Source organism: Delphinapterus leucas, chromosome 4, assembly GCF_059928025.1.
Source record: "Delphinapterus leucas isolate spDelLeu-1000000601 "Yukka" chromosome 4, BTC_Dleu_Yukka2, whole genome shotgun sequence".
Lineage (NCBI taxonomy): Eukaryota > Metazoa > Chordata > Mammalia > Artiodactyla > Monodontidae > Delphinapterus > Delphinapterus leucas.
In genome coordinates this window covers 92373964-92390011 of record NC_143132.1, presented here as the reverse complement: position 1 = coordinate 92390011, position 16048 = coordinate 92373964, and the positions used below count along the sequence as shown (strand labels likewise).

Here is a 16048-nt window from a genome sequence, read left to right as displayed (position 1 = left end):
AGTCTGCTAAGTACAGCTTTAATGGAGCAGCCCAATTTGAAGGGAGTCAGGCTGAAGGCTTAATAGTGCAGTGCCAATAGAACACCCCTATTATAAAAGGAATCGGGTCAAAAGCTGAACTGGCACAGTTCTAAAGAAACAGCCCCTGTTCCTGAAGGATGGGCAAAAAGCTAGGCAATTCCAGGATAAACAGCCAGCCCCGTTCCAAAAGGAATCCTGCCAAAGGTGAGCACAGTTCCAATTCAAAAAGCCCAATTTCAAAAATCAGGCATAAGGGCCAAACAAGTACTTGCATACAGAATAAAGTCGTAGCCAGAGAACAAAGCCTTAAAATAGATCCCCAATAAGATAGAGGGCAGAGGGCAGACAGCAGAAGCAAGAATTACAATCCTGCCTGTGGAACAAAAACCACATTCACAGAAAGATAGGAAAGAAAAGGCAGAGGGCTATGTACTGGATGAAGGAACAAGATAAAACCCCAGAAAAACAACTAAATGAAGTGGAGCTAGGAAACTTTCCAGAAAAAGAATTCAGAATAATGATAGTAAAGATGATCCAGGACCTCGGAAAAAGAATGGAGGCAGATCAAGAAGATGCAGGAAATGTTTAACAAAGATGTAGAAGAATTAACAAACAAACAGAGATGAACAACACAATAACTGAAATGAAAAATACACTAGAAGGAATGAAGCAGAATAACTGAGGCAGAAAAACAGATAAGAATGGTGGAATTCACTGCTGCAGAACAGAATAAAGAAAAAAGGATGAAAAGAAATGAAGACAGCCTAAGGAGACCTCTGGACAACATTAAACGCAACAACATTCACGTTATAGGGGTCCCAGAAGGAGAAGAGAGAGAGAAAGGACCCGAGAAAATATTTGAAAAGATTATAGTCAAAAACTTCCCTAACATGGGAAAGGAATAGCCACCTAAGTCCAGGAAGTGCAGAGTGTCCCATACAGGATAAACCCAAGAAGAAACATGCAGAGACACATAGTAATCAAATAGGCAGAAATTAAAGACAAAGAAAAATTATTGAAAGCAGCAAGGGAAAAATGACAAATAACATACAAGGGAACTCCCATAAGGTTAACAGCTGATTTCTCACCAGAAAATCTATAAGCCAGAAGGGAGTGGCATGATATACTTAAAGTGATGAAAGGGAAGAAACTACAACCAAGATTACTCTACCTGGCAAGGATCTCATTCAGATTTGATGGAGAAAGCAAAAGCTTTACAGACAAGCAAATGCTAAGAGAATTAAGCACCACCAAACCACCTCTACAACAAATGCTAAAGGAACTTCTCTAAGTGGGAAACACAAGAGAAGAACAGGACCTACAAAAGCAAACCCAAAACAATTAAGAAAATGGCCATAGGAACATACATATCAATAATTACCTTAAACATTAATGGATTAAATGCTCCAACCAAAAGACACAGGCTTGCTGAATGGATACAAAAACAAGACCCATATATATGCCGTTTACAAGAGACCCACTTCAGACACAGGGACACATTCAGACTGAAAGTAAGGGGATGGAAAAAGATATTCCATGCAAATGGAAATCAAAAGAAAGCTGGAGTAGCTATACTCATATCAGAAAAAATAGACTTTAAAATAAAGAATGTTACAAGAGACAAGGAAGGACACAACATAATGATCAAGGGATCAATCCAAGTAGAAGATATAACAATTATAAATATATATGCACCCAACATAGGAGCACCTCAAACATAAGGCAACTGCTAACAGCTATAAAAGAGGAAATCGCCAGTAACACAATAGTGGGGGACTTTAACACCTCACTCACACCAATGGACAGATCATCCAAACAGAAAATTAATAAGGAAACAGAAGCTTTAAATGACACAATAGACCAGATAGGTTTAACTGATATTTGTAGGACATTCCATCCAAAAACAGCAGATTACACTTTCTTCTCAAGTGCACACGAAACATTCTCCAGGATAGATCACATCTTGGGTCACAATTCAAGCCTCAGTAAACTTAAGAAAATTGAAATCATACCAAGCATCTTTTCTGACAACAATGCTATGAGATTTGAAATGAATTACAGGGAAAAAAACATAAAGAACACAAACACATGGAGGCTAAACAATACATTACTAAATAATGAAGATATCACTGAAGAAATCAAAGAGGAAATCAGAAAATACCTAGAGACAAAGGACAATGAAAACACAATGATCCAAAACCTATGGGATGCAGCAAAAGCAGTTCTAAGAGGGAAGTTTATAGCAATACAAGTCTACCTCAAGAAACAAGAGAAATCTCAAACAGTCTAAACTTACACCTAAAGGAACTAGAGAAAGAAGAACAAACAAAACCCAAAACTAGCAGAAGGAAAGAAATCGTAAAGATCAGAGCAGAAATAAATGAAATAGAAACAAAGAAAACAATAGCAAAGATCAATAAAACCAAAAGCTGGTTCTTTGAGAAGATAAACAAAAATGATAAACCATTAGCCAGACTCATCAAGAAAAAGAGGGAGAGGACTCAAATCAATAAAATTAGAAATGAAAAAGGAGAAGTTACAACAGACACCACAGAAATACAAAGCATCCTAAGAGACTACTACAAGCAAATCTATGCCAATAAAATGGACAACCTGGAAGAAATGGACAAAGTCTTAGAGGGGTATAACCTTCCAAGACTGAACCAGGAAGAAATAGAAAATATGAACAGACCAATCACAACTAATGAAATTGAAACTGTGATTAAAAATGTTCCAACAAACAAAAGTCCAGGACCAGATGGCTTCTCAGGTGAATTCTATCAAACATTTAGAGAAGAATTAACACCCATCCTTCTCAAACTCTTCCAAAAATTTGCAGAGGAAGGAACACTCCCACATTCATTCTATGAGGCCACCATCACCCTGATACCAAAACCAGACAAAGATACTACAAAGAAAGAAAATTAGAGACCAATACCACAGATGAATATAGATGCAAAAATCCTCAACCAAATACTAGCAAACAGAATCCAACAACACATTAAAAGGATCATACACCATGATCAAGTGAGATTTATCCCAGGGATACAAGGATTCTTCAATATACACAAATCAATCAATGTGATACACCATATTAACAAATTGAAGAATAAAAACCATATGATCCTCTCAATAGATGCAGAAAAAGCTTTGACAAAATTCAACACCCATTTATGATAAAAAAAAAAAAAAACTCTCCAGAAAACGGGCATTGGGGGAACCTACCTCAACATAATAAAGGCCATATATGACAAACCCACAACAAACATCATTCCCAATGGTGAAAAACTAAAAGCATTTCCTCTAAGATCAGGAACAAGACAAGGGGGTCCACTCTCGCCACTATTATTCAACATAGTTTTAGAAGTCCTAGCCACAACAATCAGAGAAGAAAAAGAAATAAAAGAAATCCAAATTGGAAAAGAAGAAGAAAAACTGTCACTGTTTGCAGATGACATGATACTATACATAGAGAATCCTAAAGATGCCACCAGAAACCTACTAGAGCTAATCAATGCATTTGGTAAAGTTGCAGGATACAAAATTAATGCACAGAAATCTCTGGCATTCCTATACACTAATGATGAAAAATCTGAAAGAGAAATTAAGGAAACACTCCCATTTACCACTGCAACAAAAAGAATAAAATACCTAGGAATAAACCTACCTACGGAGACAAAAGACCTGTATGCAGAAAACTGTAAGACAATGTTGAAAGAAATTAAAGATGATACCAACAGATGGAGAGATATACCATGTTCTTGGATTGGAAGAATCAATGTTGTGAAAATGACTATATTACCCAAAGCAATCTACAGATTCAATGCAATCCCTATCAAATTACCAGTGGCATTTTTTACAAAACTAGAACAAAAAATCTTAAAATTTTTATGAAGACACAAAAGTCCCCGAATAGCCAAAGCAGTCTTGAGGGAAAAAAGCGAAGCTGGAGAAATCAGACTCCCTGACTTCAGACTATAGTACAAAGCTACAGTAATCAAGACAACATGGTACTGGCACAAAAACAGAAACATAGATCAATGGAACAAGATACAAAGCCCAGAGATAAATCCAGGCACCTATGGTCAACTAATCTATGACAAAGGAGGCAAGGATATACAATGGAGAAAAGACAGTCTCTTCAGTAAGTGGTGCTGGGAAAACTGGACAGCTACATGTAAAAGAATGAAATTAGAACACTCCCTAACACCATACACAAAAATAAACTCAAAATGATTAGAGACCTAAATGTAAGATCGGACACTATAAAACTCTTAGAGGAAAACATAGGAAGAACAGTCTTTGACATAAATCACAGCAAGATCTTTTTAGATCCACCTCCTAGAGTAATGGAAATAGAAACTAAAATAAATGGGACCTAATAAAACTTCAAAGCTTTTGCACAGCAAAGAAAACCATAAGCAAGACGAACAGACAACCCTCAGAATGAGACAATATATTTGCAAATGAATCTACGGGCAAAGAATTAATCTCCAAAATATATAAACAGCTCATGCAGCTCAATATTAAGAAAACAAACAATCCAATCCAAAAATGGGCAGAATACCTAAATAGACATTTCTCCAAAGAGGACATACAGATGGCCAAGTAGCACATGAAAAGCTGCTCAACATCACTAATTATTAGAGAAATGCAAATCAAAAGTACAATGATGTATCACCTCACGCCAGTTAGAATGGGCATCATCAGAAAATCTATGAACAACAAATGCTGGTGAGGATGTGGAGAAAAGGAAACCCTCTTGCACTGTTGGTGGGAATGTAAATTGACACAGCCACTATGGAGAACAGTATGGAGATTCCTTCAAAAACTAAAAATAGAATTATCATATGACCCAGCAATCTCACTACTGGGCATATACCCGGAGAAAACCATAATTCAAAAAGACACATGCACCCCAGTGTTCATTGCAGCACTATTTACAATAGCCAGGTCATGGAAGCAACCTAAATGCCCATCAACAGATGAATGGATAAAGAAGTTGTGGTACATATATAGAATGGAATATTACTCTGCCACAAAAAGGAATGAAATTGGGTCATTTGTAGAGATGCGGATGGATCTAGAGACTGTCATACAGAATGAAGTAAGTCAGAAAGAGAAAAACAAATATTGAATATTAACGCATATATGTGGAATCTAGAAAAATGGCACAGATGAACCGGTTTGCAGGGCAGGAATTGAGACACAGATGTAGAGAACAAACGTATGGACACCAAGGAGGGAAAGCAGCGGGGGTGGGTGGGTGTGGGGGTGTGATGAATTGGGAGATTGGGATTGACATGTATACACTGATGTGTATAAAATGGATGACTAATAAAAACTACTGTATAAAAAAATAAATTAAATTAAATTAAAAAAAAAAAACAGATCCCCAGTAAAACCTGGAGGACTTCAAAATGCAAATAGGGCAGACACTTTAGTGGAGAAAAACTTACTCTCCAATTCCAGGGCTGGCGAGTAAAGCAGTGAGTAACAACAGGCTCAATGAGGGTATCACACTTGTTTGCCATCAACCTGGAAGTCATCAAGTGTCTTCTCTTGATCCCCATGCAGGCTATCAAAAGGTTGACCTAAAACAAGTAGACTGCCAGCTATTTCTGCAGTAAAAATGGGTTTGTTTGGGATCAAGAGAGAATTGCTGTTTGCGTCTACAACCATGGCAAACCACATGCAAGTCCCCTCACAGCAAGGAGAGGAGGACTTTTTTAAAAGGGGGAAAAGGAAGCTGGGAGGGCTGTAGTAAACAAAGAGTCCATTGGAGGAATTGAGAGTTTGAAGTAGAGTGGCTTTTCACTGGCTGAGTTGTGAGAGTCTCTCATTGGCTGAGTTCTTGCCAGGCAAGGAAAGTTTTTGTTCTTCCTGCTGAGCTCTGCTATTGTCATAGGGCATGAGCGCTTTCCTTTCTGACCTCCCAATTCTATTTTAATTGAGGTTTCTTTTCATTAATTTTAGACTGTTCTTCTCCTTTTTTCTTCAATTGCCTTTTCCACTCTATCAGTTTAGATCTTTATAATGTCTCACCACCTCCATTCTTTCTATTATTCAACATATATTTCTTTTCATTATTAAATTCACTATAAAGTGGAGCTTTGAATACTGGAGAAATATGAATCTCAGCTTTTCAAAAATCTTCAAATATTCTACACTGTTTTCTAGTTGAGCAGATCTCCTCAGTTTAGCATTTAGGGCATTCTAAAATGTAACCTCAAATTACGTCAGGTACAGTGATTCTTAACCATGGGGCATCATCAATAAAAATGTGCATACACCTATATATGCAAAGAGTTGCATATAATTTTATGCATGAGTCTTGGAAAAATACCCCTGCTCTATACCGTCATATTCTGCCACTCTGCCACACATACCTTAAATTCCAACCATATTAGACCACGAGCAACTTGAGGACTGACAGTATTTATGCAAAAACACATTCTCATACACCCCATGATACTATCCCAAATATCTCCACCAGGTAACTTGGCCCCTAGAATATCTCCCTTGAGGTCTTTCAGAATGTTTTCATTCTCTTTATCTGCCCCCTGTTACCTGTTAGCTGGATAACTTGGGAACATCTGGGGAAGATAAATGTCATTTTTCAGATTTTAGTCTCTGCTATTCTTCCTAAAGTAAATTATGCTATTCTGGTGGGAAATAAATTTTTACTAAAGAACTTGGATTGTACTCATCTTGATGAACACAGGCTTCAATTTTATTTAAATTTGATGTCTATCTGATTCATGTCAACTCAAAACGGTGTTATTTGATGTCTTTTTATTTCTGTTTTCCAGGTTTCTTGAGCACAGGGGATCAGGCTGCAAAAGGAAACTATGGACTCCTTGATCTCATACAGGCTTTAAGATGGACTAGTGAGAATATTGGATTCTTTGGTGGTGACCCCTTAAGAATCACTGTTTTTGGATCTGGTGCTGGGGGTTCATGTGTCAATCTGCTGACTTTATCCCATTATTCTGAAGGTAACCGTTGGAGCAATTCAACCAAAGGTATTATGCAGGTTGCAAATTTTGACAAATTTGGTGTCTGCATGCCACGACCATCAGTAGTATGTGATGCTCTGTATATATTTCTCTGTTTAAACTAAGTGTTAGGTTGAACTCAATAACTGTTTACAACTTTGTTTCTTCAGCTTCTCTATGCATGTTTAAATTTTTGTCAAACTCTTTTCTTTGTCTCCTGTGGAGCTTGGTATGGATGCCCTTTCAAACACACTTCAGAATAATTAACATTACACTACTTTCCTTTCCTCCAAAGGGTGATTTTGGGGAAAATCAAAGATGTTCACAGTTCTGTTATCTCTGTTTATTCAGTAATCAAAATCAAAGACAAGGGTTTTTTTTAATTATTTTTTTTTAATGCAAGGCTTGTATATAATCTATTTTCTAGATAGTAGATGTTTTAAACCCTTTACTAGTATGAAGATAATACAGAGGCAGCTGTAAGCTAGTTTGTCTGGAAACGTGATTTTCACTTGTTGTCTGAGTAGAGAATGGAGTTTGATTATTTTGCATGCGTGATCCAAAATTGTCAAAGCATCAAGGTCACTAGTAGAGCTTTTGATTAAAAAGAAAAATATGTTTGAATTTGTGCTTTTTCTATTTTCAACTCCAAAAGTGTTAATTTTTTTTCCCCCTGAAGCCTGGCAAAGCAGCATGGAGCACTGAGGCTGCTTAAATCCATGAAATATTGTTCTTGTCTCCATTTTCTGGCCTTGACATCCGTTTTCCAAAATGCCTGCCCAAGGCTTATCATGCTGGTCTTGATGGAATCCCATTTTACCATGAGTTTAGTCACCCATTCTTAAAGCATTATTAACTTGAAATATCCGCAAAAGTATACACTGTCAATTGTAATTCATGAAGCTTCTTAATTTGTAAGACTGAGTTTTATGATATGAGCAACAGACATAGAATATTTGGTTTTGGTATCAAAGACACATTAATGTGGAATTTCAAAATAACAGTCATTAAATGAGTTTGTGTATTTGGAGGATCATATATTATTATAGACTTAATTTATAGACATAGTTTATGTAACATCTCATTTGTATTAGTAGAGTTCTGAACCGAGATGACAAAATGACACATGTGTGAGAACTCTTTCAATTGTATAGAGATTTTGGTCTGTAGTGAAATGACTTATTTTGAAATAACAAACTTCGTTGCTGTTGTTTTTCTTAATTGAACAGATTAGACTGTTCTAGCCTGAGGACTATACTAACGCCAATACTTATCTAGGATAACATTGGACAATCTGTTCAGACTTCTTAGGATCATTTGGTCTCAAATGCTCTTTGCGCTGATTTTTTCTAAAACTTTTTCTAAATGTAAAAGTGAACATGGGCACCAAAACCATTTTCAGCCAGTATAACACTAGCATTGCATAAAGAGATGAATCAATTAGTTCATCAGCTAGCATTGCTATTCATCAACTCATAATGTGGTAAGCAGTGGCAAATGGCTATGCAAACAATTGAAAATATAGCATTCCATCACACTCTTCAAGGAAATCTGTCCATGTCTGGCTAGATAAATGGACTTACGTTTGATCTAGTCATAAGTTTATCTCTATTAGCAGAGCTGCCTGAATTGACCAGGAGATGCCCAGAAGAGGTCTTGAAATCATCAGGCTAATTTTATCTCCATTGCAGACATAGACTTTAAGGTCTGGGAACTTCCCAGAGCTGCAACAATGCTCAGGCCTGTATCTATCAGGAGTCAACCACACATAACAAGCACTCTCGCTGACAACAGAGTATGTGGTCTTTCCCAGTATCATCTAGATGGCATATTTCAGACTATATCAAATGTGATGTGTATTGTCCTTAAAACCTTTTTTGGTATATTTAATTAATGTCATTAAGTCCCTAAAATGGGAAAGAATCTTATAGAAGTCTTATTTTAGCTATAAAGTTTTTAAGCAGTACAATATTTCTCTGAGCAAATGTTGACAAACACAAAGCCTATATAATTTTAAAAAATTATTTGTATTTATATTATTTGCTCTGGCAAACTTTGCTCTAGCAAACTGAAAATATGTTCATAAAGATGTCAGAAACCAAAACAAATTTAAATTAGTATTGTTTGACTTTTTGAATATTTTTATAATTATCTAGGAACATATTACAGATATTTTGAATACATATATGTGTTTGGAGAAAAAATGAAAACTTTGCTTCTAATTCAGTCATTACTTTAACATCTCTGTGAAAGAGTTCTTACACATTAACACATATGAATGATTGAGCATGTGTTTGAATAACTGAACTACAAAGCTGTATTTGGAAATTGACAATAAATGTAATTTTTTAAATAAAATAGATAAATTATATTTTTAAAACAAGAATTTTATTAGAGAATACCTTAATAAGTAAAGTTCATTTATAAATTTGAATGGTATGCAGCTCTTATCAAGCTGCTTATGGGACCACGATTTATAATTCTTAAATGTAATTAAGTGAAAAGCAGTGGACCATGTACTTTTCATCTTTTATGATAAAATAAAGCAGTGCACATTCAACAGTGGAGAAAGTTAAATCACCCCCCCCCCACTAAATCCTTCTGCTGATGGCTTTTTCTTTAACCTAGTGAAAATACTTCAAATGTTATAACTTCTTTTGAAAGATGAATATTCAGCATACTATGTCTGACATAAAGAACTGGAAAGAGTATGTCTAAAGTAATATTCTGTTTCGTGTGTCTTTAGGGCCATCCCCAGGGTATTAGCAAATTCCCAGCCCCAGTAGTTATGTGAGGTCTGAACAATTTTTTTCACATAAAATCTGATTAAAACAAACACACAGAGCCATTTTGAAGAAAGATGCTTGCAACCAAATTGGAGGAAATATACTCAAAAGACAATACAAAGTCTGATGATGAATTAAAGGGGAGAGAGTTAGCCGCATCTGGTTGGCTATGGTAACAGCGTAGGTGTTTACATGCTGAGCAAATAAACACCTGGGCCTTTTTGCCACAAGTATTTCCACACTCTCCTTCTCTCCTTGCTTACTGCTTTTTTGAGACATTGCACAATTTAGATCTCTTGATCCCAAAGTAGTTGCTACTCAAAGCAGATGACTAATGTCCACCTCTCGAATTCATTATACCCTGGGGATGACTTTATGTACCTTCTCTTAAGCAAAACTGTCTCTATCTCCCTGTTTCTTGAGTCATATCTGGGACATGTCTCAAATATCAGATTTTATTGTTTTACCACAGCATTATTCAAAGGTCATCTGAAACTCTTTGTTGTTTTCTCCTATAGGACTTTTTCAACGAGCAATAGCTCAAAGTGGAACTGCCCTTTCCAGCTGGGCTGTTAGTTTCCAACCTGCAAAATATGCTAGAATGTTGGCCACAAAAGTTGGTTGCAATGTTTCAGATACAGTAGAGTTAGTGGAATGCTTACAGAAGAAGCCTTACAAAGAACTTGTTGACCAAGATATTCAACCAGCACGATACCACATAGCCTTTGGACCTGTGATTGATGGTGATGTAATACCAGATGATCCTCAGATACTGATGGAGCAAGGAGAGTTTCTCAACTATGATATAATGTTAGGAGTTAACCAAGGGGAAGCGTTAAAATTTGTTGAAAATATAGTAGATAGCGATGATGGTATCTCCGCTAGTGATTTTGACTTTGCTGTTTCTAATTTTGTTGATAACTTATATGGATACCCTGAAGGCAAAGATGTTTTGAGAGAAACCATTAAATTCATGTATACTGACTGGGCTGACCGTCATAACCCTGAAACCAGAAGGAAGACATTATTAGCTTTGTTTACGGACCATCAGTGGGTGGCACCAGCTGTAGCTACAGCAGATCTTCACTCAAACTTTGGTTCACCCACATATTTCTATGCCTTTTACCATCATTGCCAAACAGATCAGGTTCCAGCTTGGGCTGACGCAGCTCATGGTGATGAGGTTCCCTACGTACTAGGAATCCCCATGATTGGACCTACAGAGTTATTTCCTTGCAATTTCTCCAAAAATGATGTGATGCTGAGCGCAGTCGTAATGACATACTGGACAAATTTTGCTAAAACTGGGTATGTACCTAAGGAATGAAGTTTGCTATAATTTAATTAAAATATCCTCTTAAGCACTTAAAAAATACATATTTTGTGTCCAAATGATTTAATTTAATAGATTAATACCAACAATACATTAAGTTCCTTTATTCAAAATTTATATTTGTGGCGTTTCAAAAAAAATCACTGCTTTATTCTTCCTTTGTAAAGTTTAAGACAGTCATACCTTTATTGCATTACTCAATAATTAAATTTATCTTGTTTTTTTAATTACACAGGACTTCTTATTATTGTTATTCAATAGTGACAAATATTTTATAAAGACTTTTCAATTTTCAGTACTGTATGCCTTTTGATCCTCCCAACTACCTTGTGAGGTGAGCAGCTCAGATACTATAATCCCATTTTACAGAAAAGGGACGTTAGGCTACGACAGCTTTACCTGGATATTCATATGTTTAGTGTACAGCAGCATCAGGACTCAAATCCTCACCTGCCAGTTCCAAATGCCAAGTTTTTTCCAATGCTGTCTCTGCTAGCTTGCCTATGAGACAACTCATATGTACATGAATTTTTAAATCTTTGGGTATATAGCAGCCCGTGGGTAGAGAGAACAAGAATGTGAGATTTACTTATACTACATTATCATCCAACAACCTGCCTGAGCTGGGATTGATATTTCTAAATTGACCCAAGTTATGTTAAAACACAGTCTAAAGCCCGGCTGAGTTCACCCTCTTCAATTAGATGTTAAACCAGTACTGTTTTGATTTTTAAAAGAATAAAACAATTTTCTTCTCATAATTTCTCTTTTCTAGCGACCCAAATCAACCAGTCCCTCAAGACACAAAATTCATCCATACCAAACCCAACCGCTTTGAAGAAGTAGCATGGACCAGATATTCCCAGAAAGACCAACTTTATCTCCATATTGGATTAAAACCAAGAGTTAAAGAACATTACAGAGCCAATAAAGTAAACCTCTGGTTGGAGCTGGTACCTCATCTGCATAATCTCAATGACATTTCTCAGTATACCTCGACAACAACTAAAGTGCCATCAACTGACATCACTTTCAGACCTACGAGAAAAAATTCTGTATCTGTCACATCAGCCTTTCCCACTGCCAAGCAGGATGATCCCAAACAACAACCGAGTCCATTTTCAGTGGATCAAAGGGACTACTCAACAGAGCTGAGCGTCACTATTGCAGTTGGAGCATCACTGCTGTTTCTGAACATCTTGGCCTTTGCAGCCCTGTACTACAAAAAGGATAAGAGGAGACATGATGTTCACAGGAGATGCAGCCCTCAGCGCACGACTACGAATGATCTGACCCACGCACAAGAAGAGGAGATCATGTCCCTCCAAATGAAGCACACCGATTTGGATCATGAATGTGAGTCCATCCATCCACATGAGGTGGTTCTTCGGACCGCCTGCCCCCCAGATTACACACTAGCTATGAGGAGGTCACCTGATGATGTTCCCTTAATGACACCCAACACCATTACAATGATTCCCAACACTATACCAGGGATTCAACCCTTACACACATTCAATACATTTACCGGAGGACAGAACAATACTCTGCCCCATCCTCATCCCCACCCCCACTCACATTCAACAACCAGGGTATAGCCAGATAAGAGAAGCAAACTCTATTTTTTTGATGGATTGCAGTAAACAATTACTGAAGATTCCTTGGCTTTCAACCTACAAGACGCTTACTATTTAAATAAGGAGGAATACTATGTGAATATACATATCAAGAACTTTGGGGGCTTTGGAAAAAACATGAATTGTACATATATACACAAATCAACTTTAAAAATGAATTTCAATTGCTTGAAGCAATTGTTCTGAATGATACTTTTTCATTCACATTCAAGAATTAATTTTTTGAAGATTTATGTTACATGATGGAATTAGGCATGTGGAACACCAAACAGGAAAGAACTATGTCTGAAATATAAAATATAAAAAATTAAAAAAACAACCATGAATATGCACAAGGGACACACCAATGGAATGTCAGATAATTTTCACCAGTTTTTATTTGGAGCTGTTTTATTGTGTAGACCATATTTACATATTTGGATAAGTACACAAAGCACCAATGCTGTTAATGGCCTTAGCGGAGGCTCATGCTGAAATTTGCCAGTAAAACAACGAAGTTTAAAGACTGGCAGGTACAACATTATCACATAAGTGCTGTCAGTATAAATTTGTGGGGATAAAGGAAACTGGATATTTTTAGCACGATGTGCATGATAATTTATATGCTTGGTGGCTGTGCTGCTGATTAAGCTGTAATTAAAATTCTTCTCATCCCATTGGAGTTTTTAATAGAAGCTTCCTCCATCAATTGGCAGAACCTAAAGAAGATTTTAAGGGGCAAAAGTAATTACAATAAAATAATTCACAGTAGTTTTGATAATAGACGGAATTAGTTATGAAAGGTATTTGAAGAAACTATAGGTATAGTGGTAAATACTCGCTGATATGAATCCCAGAAAAAAAAATTCCTATATTTTTAATATTCTTTTCATTCCCATCTAAGTACTTCATGGAAATATAACCCTAATTGGACATGTGTTACAGGATCTATACTTTGCTGTGGTTTTTGTTACTCTGTATTTTGTTCCTTTTGGTAAGGTGAAGTGTGTCCAAAGAGTTACTTACTAGTCTTTTATGATATAAGGATGCCCCAAATTACCACTCTGATTACAGTTCTCAGTTCATTGATTTACTCATGTTGCATGACAAAACGTTTACTAATAATAACTCAATATAAAGTTATGTCCCTTCTCACGTCACTTATCTTTCTCACTGAGGTTCTTTCACTGGAATTTATTCACGCAATCTCAGTAGAGTGCAACGTAGATGCAAAACCTAAAAGGAGAGTCAACACCTGGAGGATTTTAGTCTTACACATGCGTGTGATTTTAAATGAATATTCTAAGACCACAGGAAACTCTTCATCCCCCTGTTGTTTACCAGTAACAGTATATCACAGACCTTTCCAAATGTTTGTATATGTAATCAGATGTACATTTGTATTAAAAAAAATTGAGATGGACTTAAAGAGCACATCCTGATACTTTCTCTCTTACCTGTACTATATTTCTATTAGACTAAAGTTATGTGATTTTTTTTTACATTTTTTCAGATGACTAGCAATTTTGATAGTTTGTAAGATAATGCAAAGAACTTTCTCTGACAAACTAACTGCAGTAACAGAAACCTTTCTTTTCAGTTACTCTTTTTCAAGAATGAAAGCTTATTATACAAAAAAAAATTGTATACTACTTGATGGAAACAACTTTGTACATCTTGGCCATGTCACTGGTCATTGCGTGAAATAAAGATAATAATGACTATTAGTCCAATGCTAAGAGACATGATCTTTGCTCATTAAAGAGCTAAAATGTTTATTGCTGTTTTGTCTTTTTTTAAAAAACAAGAACAACAACAGAAAAAGAAACATGACTGTCTCAGAGAGTCATTTTTCTAGACAAGTCAGGTTTTTGAAGACATATAGGTAACTTCTACAGAAAACACACCGTGTATTTAAAGGCAAGTCTCATCTAAGATGAAACTGATGAAACTTTAATATTTTGAATTTTTAAGCCCAGGAACTCATGAAAAAAATACTAGCTTTGTATTTTTAAATACCTCTTATGTGAAAGTGGTGTGGAAATAAAATGTGCCAATTGTTTTCAGTTAGAAACACAGGTTCCAATCCTGATTATCAAGGAACAGGTCTATTGGAAATAAATGTGCAATATTCATTAAATAGAATAGCTAGGGTCACAATATAAGGGTGATTAAATTATCATAAAGTAGTGGTTAGAAAGTTATCCTTCTAAGAAAATTTTAAAGTGCTGAGCAAGACATTAAGCTAACACTAAAGATAAAAATCTTCTCTTTCAAGGAATTTGTTTACTTATAATTCCCCCTCCCAATTATTAACTATCAGTAAAATGTAGATATTGCTCCGTAACTTCAAATAAAAATCTGTTAGAAGCAAAAAGTCTTCAAAATCCAGAGCAGTCTACGTGCAGTTTTTGCCTGATTGGTTATGCTTTCAGACTGTGAACTGCCAATGTAAACAAATAAAAAGAATTGTTTTAACATCTGAAATATTGTTTAATCAGAAAACTGTCTTTTACTGTATTGATTAAACAAAAGATAAAAACAGAAATAGAAAGGACAACAAAATAAGATATAAACGAAATCTTTCACATGCATTACTTCACTTAGCAAAACCATTCTATTTTAATGATGGCCATATTTATATCTATCTACCTATCTGTTGCTCTAAACTTATCTATTACTTGATCTACATAGCTATACCATTAACAGGCATCTATTTTATACTAATTTAGGGAAATGATTTAGGAAAACAAAGCATAGCTCTATTCTTTTTTTTTTAAATTAATGTAGCATCAACTTTGTGGAAGATAAAGCAGCTCTAAGTTTTATTACTGTTTCAGGTCGTGATGAAGTCATTGTGAATGAGTGTTAGTTGCTAGATTTATAATTACAACAGCTAGTTTTCTGAATGTAAAATCATGTCCCACAATAAACAGAACATTAAGAACTGTTTTTAAAGCTGAAACATAAATTTTAAATGCAAGAAATATTTTGAATATTGTTATGAAATTTTACCCAATATGTTTAAAGTATATTTATTTAGATGATAATTTTCTTTAGAAAAAAATTGCAAAATTGAAAGAATATTCCTGTCATCACTTATTACTTCAGATTTTCCTGCCTCTGATGAAACTGCAAATAGTCAAAGCTGCTTACAATTTATACAAACATTAAGCCAAAATTGACTTTATTTCATTGTCTTGCTAGTATACAAAATTCTTGCCAAATGTTTTCCAACAGATTAATGTTGTTTTAGAGGATGGCATTAGCAATATAAGAGTGACAGAGCTCATA

The 16048-nt window shown here is 35.6% G+C and overlaps 1 protein-coding gene across 1 annotated transcript; it reads left to right on the top strand.

Moving 5' to 3' along the window:
• Positions 1-6433: 6433 nt before the first annotated feature.
• On the top strand, positions 6434-15410 carry NLGN1 (neuroligin 1). The gene is made up of 3 exons (XM_022571986.2): positions 6434-7046; positions 10324-11113; positions 11914-15410. Exons 1-3 carry the CDS (start codon positions 6809-6811, stop codon positions 12734-12736), a joined length of 1851 nt encoding a protein of 616 aa, XP_022427694.2. The 5' UTR covers positions 6434-6808; the 3' UTR covers positions 12737-15410.
• Positions 15411-16048: the final 638 nt, after the last annotated feature.

Excerpts from the sequence above, each read along its gene's own strand:
- NLGN1 (XM_022571986.2), top strand. The coding sequence starts at position 6,809 with ATGTCTTTTTATTTCTGTTTTCCAGGTTTCTTGAGCACAGGGGATCAG. Across the intron at positions 7,047-10,323 it reads TTGGAGCAATTCAACCAAAG|GACTTTTTCAACGAGCAATA; the intron begins GTATTATGCAGG and ends TTTCTCCTATAG. Across the intron at positions 11,114-11,913 it reads ACAAATTTTGCTAAAACTGG|CGACCCAAATCAACCAGTCC; the intron begins GTATGTACCTAA and ends TCTCTTTTCTAG.